The 4934-nt window shown below is 30.1% G+C and overlaps 1 protein-coding gene across 1 annotated transcript; it reads right to left on the reverse strand.

The window, feature by feature from the left end:
* Positions 1–670: 670 nt before the first annotated feature.
* LOC110899866 (phylloplanin) lies at positions 671–3703 on the reverse strand. The gene is made up of 2 exons (XM_022146765.2): positions 3467–3703; positions 671–1129 (listed from the first exon to the last, which is right to left on the reverse strand). The coding sequence occupies exons 1-2, from the start codon at positions 3684–3686 to the stop codon at positions 849–851; spliced, it is 501 nt and encodes a 166-aa protein (XP_022002457.1). The 5' UTR covers positions 3687–3703; the 3' UTR covers positions 671–848.
* Positions 3704–4934: the final 1231 nt, after the last annotated feature.

The raw sequence follows: 4934 nt of genomic DNA on the forward strand, positions 1-4934 counted from the left end.
ATTTACATGAATCTTGAAAAGGCCGGCTTAAATACGAATCAAATGAAACAATTGCTTGGGCCCCCACCTCGAAGGCCCCTCATGTTTTTTTTTTTTTTTTTTTTTTTTGAAAAGTGAACTTCATTAAAAAACGATAAACGCGCGACCTATGAAACAGGGCGGCCCAAACAACAAAAACCAACTACATATTCACAAAATTACACCAATCGATCCAGGAAACGGATCTAGATTTACTCCTACTACTAGTCCATAAAAAAAACCTAACGATTTAATCTCGCTGACGATGTCATTCACCTTTACATGTTTGCTTTCAAACCTTAATTTGTTATACGCCCTCCAAATGCACCAGCACCCGACCCTCAAAATACCGATGAAAACTTCCTTGGCTTTACCCGAGAGACCCACCGAATTATGCACTTCCAGAATCTCCCTGACCAACTCCAGGGGGAATCTTACACCATCTCGAAACCGCGTACCAGACTTGGGCTGCCACAGAACATCTGGCTAACAAATGATCGGCGTTCTCTTCATCGGCATCACATAATTGAAAAGTTGTATTTCTTTGATGGTTTTTGAGTTTTGATGATATTTATGTTAAGAAAGGGGAAATAAATTTGGTAAGACATTGATGGGTTCTCTATATTGTATCACTAGAACAACTATTTTCATATAATATCCAAGTACGTTTAGTTAATATTGAAAGACATACTGTTACAAACATATAATATCCAAATACGTTTAGTTAATATTGAAAGACATATTGTTACAAACATTTAAAATGGAAAGATGTGACTACAATCAACATCTTCCTTTATTCATACATTATATATAGAGGCAATCTGAAATCATCAAGTCCCGATGAGTTGGAATGTGCCCGGAATAATATTCACAATGCTCAAAAGCCCACGAACCACAGTCCCCACTAGCTGTAGTGGTGCTTGTAGAATTCCGGTTGATGGTAGGTTTGAGTTACAGCTCGAGAGTGGTGAAGCAACAACCACGTTGCAGTTTGATAAGAGGTTAGTGAGAATAAATTGAAGCGGGTTCAGAACGATGCTGAATACTCCCGCTCCATTAGTTAAGGCCGAGGATATCACATTTCCGCCACATGATACTTGGACTAGGGCATCTGTAAACAAAGAAATTATGTAACACGTTCATTTTGGTCATATAAGTATATAACTTCAGTACTTGTATATTTGTAAACTTGATAGCATATATATATATATATATATATATATATATATATATATATATATATATATATATATATATATATATATATATAGGTAGAGGATCCTGTAAAAAGTGCTCAAAGTGTGAGAAGTGTGAGAAGTGTATTATAACACTATATATAATACTATATAACACCATATAAACATCGTATAACAATATGTAACACCATATAATACCATATAACACTATGTAACACTATATATCATTATATAACAAATATAACACTATAGTTTGTCTGATAGCATGTCTATGATAGATGTATAGTGTTATATTTGTTATATAATGTTATATAGTGTTACATAGTGTTATATGGTATTATATGATGTTACATATTATTATACGGTGTTTATATGGTGTTATATAGTATTATATATAGTGTTATAATACACTTCTCACACTTTAGGCCCTTTTTACACTATCCTTACCCTATATATCTATATATATATATATATATATTAAAACAATCATAAAAACCTTACTGGACTTATGTCTATTTGAAAATTCATTCGCTGGATAAAGTTGGTGTTTAATAATAACATTTTCTGATTAAAAAAATGTACTTAAAAAAGCAAATTTAATATTAATTCATGGAAATATGAAAAAAAGAAAAAAATTGTTCAAAGTGGTGGGATGGCTCTAACATAAATATACTAAAAGGGATTTAATTTATGACGAGTTTATAATTTGGTAATATGTAGAAGAGTATATTTAATGCAGATTCGATCAATTCTAAGTAGAAATTGTTAAAACCAAATAAATATATGTAGTATATATTGATTTAAGGGGGAGGTTCATTTGAGAAGAAAATTTAATTGAGAATAAAAAGAACAAAGGGTACATTTATAAAATACTAAGTAGTTAATCTTTCATCTCATTTATTACAATCTTTAAGTAATTAATTACTCATAAAGATTATTATTCTCTACACTAATTTTCATTGCCTACACACATAAAAAGTTATCCTACATATTTCGAAAATTATCCTACACATACTTAAATTTATCCTACACTACTCGTAATTTATCCTACACACCTACTAATTTGTCCTACACTCTAAATTAATTTATTTTTAAATTTTTGAAAAAAATATATATTTTGAAAATAAGTTACAAATCTAATTTAGTTAGCTAATAAAAAGGAAGACTAGATATTAATGATCTATGTAAGTTTACAAATATACCCTTAAATTAAAATTAAATGTAAATATTAAATGAAGTAAAATGAAACATTCTTATTGGTTGAAACTTATTCTTTTTTCTTCTTACAAAAAATTTATTCTCACTTGGAAAATTTCTTCTTACAAATTTTTTTTTTCTTCTTATTGGTTGAACCTTCCACTATTGATTTAAGTGTGATACATATTATGGTTATTTTAATCTTCTCTTTGTCTTACTCTTACTACGCGTGACCATTTTCATACATTACGCACAAGTGTTTATATAATTTTACAGTTTTCTATTTAAAATTGTTATTTAATGATAGATATAATAATATGTTAAATGAATGAGAGATACTTGTATGAACAAGTGGATTTTGGAAAAACTAATTATTAAGAACATAAATTAAATAAATAGATAACTATGCATTTGGATTTGTATGGCGATTGATATGATTGCAGAATATCTTATTTTGTCATGATAAATCTTCCTGATATATTCAAGTGATAAATCTTCTTGATATATTCAAGTGAAAAAACAAAGGAGTTCCAATTATTAATTTGACTATTTTCATTTTGTGCCCAATGAAGATAAAGCTAAAAAAGAGGTTCGTACTCTATGTATTACATGCTGATATCATATTTTCATCTGATATTTTATTTTCAACTAATTAATCTTTTATTACTTTTTGTGTCTTGTTGTCATGTGTGTAACTAAATAAGTTTTATATTCAAATAACTCAAGCTTTGATTCTATTTACCCGTTGTTAGTTATGTGGTTTTGTGTAAAAAACGTACTTGAAGATGACCTGTAGCAAACATACTTTTTAACAAATAAAATAAACTTAGATACTAAAAATGTTAATAAAATAAACTTAGATACTAAAAATGACAAGAGGGAAAGCATTTACATCATGCTCAACTATCTATGATCCGCTATGAAAATAAGATTGAAGTGAGTTGTTTGGTTGTTAGTTAGATGTCTATTTTTATAAAATTTCAATAAAGAGATCAATGACATTCATGACATAATACATATGATCAAACGTGTATTATGAAGGGATATGGTCTTACTTGCAAATGGAGGGGTTGCGGTTGTGGCGTTTGTGATAGCATTGCCATTTGCGGAACAAAATATTGTTCCACCAATGTTAAACAAACCAAGGAGACCACCAAGTTGAGCTTCAGCTTGTGATGCTACTAAAACAACCACCAAAAGAGTAACTAACAATGTAGATTTCATTGCCATTGATGTTAAAGAGCTAACTTTCTTACAATCAAGGGCTTGATGCATGGCCTAGTATGAAAGTTGCCTATTTATAAGGGAAGTTAAGGTACAATGTCACTTTCATATTTTTGAAAACTGGAACTGAGTATTAGCGGCTATCAACGAAATTAATGTTTCTTTAGTACAAGAAGTCCTCAATTGAGACTTTCGGATCGTGCCATGCAAGTTGTAGTATGAACTAACGCACGCCTACACTTGTTGAGGGGGTTTGCCCTTTGCAATGTAAAATAGTTTATGCGCAAGTTGTACTTACATATGCCGTTGGCGATTTTGTCGTGTTATATTTGTTTTTCATATAGACATCGTATTCTTTTTGTAACAGGTTATGGTTACATAGAAATTTATGATAACCTTTATTTCTTTTAAACCCCTTCTAGGTAAGTTGAAGCTCATAAAGGAGTGAACAATTCGATGGGAATGTCGTTTATTTGTCAGAAAGATTGATGAACAAGATTTTATGTTCGTTTGGCTAAATGAATCATACGAACAATCCTTGAACGTTCGATAAATTGTTCATGTGTGTTTGTTTATGTACATATGTACACACACACACAGTGTGTGTGTGTGTGTGTGTGTGTGTATAAGGTACACCAAGCTATGAAATGAGAAAACACTTTTTGTTACGCTGTAGCTGGTCGTCTTTGAACAAATTTACGACTTTTTAAAAACATTCAGGATTTTTATAATAAATTTTATCATTAGAGTGACCATAGTAAATGCATTAGGTTTTTAATGTTTTCTTAAATGCACCAGAGGGGCAAAATTGTAAATGACGAGTTGTTTATGAATTAACACTTGTGCCACATGCAACAACGTTGTTCTTAAATGTTTTAAGATTGAATTGAAATTACATTCTTGCCCTCAAATCTTTATATAGTAGTATAGATATATAGTAGTTCTAATAATATATTTACACATAAACAAACAGAAAGAACAGTTATATAATATGTTGTTTTAAATAAATTATATTTTCTTGTGTATGCTTGTTCGTTTCTATACTAAATGAATGAACATGAACGGATATATTTTCTTAATGTATGGACACGAATAAGAAAATTTGTTCATTTAATGTTCATGCCCATTCATTTCTTTAATTAAACACCACCAAACCAATTGCCAAAAACCCTAACCACACACATGTATCAATTTTCGGGTTTAAATTGCCATCTTGAATCCCTAGAAACCGTAACATTAAGCACACCCGAAACACTAAGCATTAGATCTTGGATGCTACGATTTCTATTTTTTGTTTCT

The sequence above is a fragment of the Helianthus annuus genome, chromosome 13 (genome assembly GCF_002127325.2).
Source record: "Helianthus annuus cultivar XRQ/B chromosome 13, HanXRQr2.0-SUNRISE, whole genome shotgun sequence".
In the NCBI taxonomy this organism is placed as follows: domain Eukaryota; kingdom Viridiplantae; phylum Streptophyta; class Magnoliopsida; order Asterales; family Asteraceae; genus Helianthus; species Helianthus annuus.

Excerpts from the sequence above, each read along its gene's own strand:
- LOC110899866 (XM_022146765.2), bottom strand. The coding sequence starts at position 3,686 with ATGCATCAAGCCCTTGATTGTAAGAAAGTTAGCTCTTTAACATCAATG. Across the intron at positions 1,130-3,466 it reads CGCAACCCCTCCATTTGCAA|ATGCCCTAGTCCAAGTATCA; the intron begins GTAAGACCATAT and ends CTTTGTTTACAG.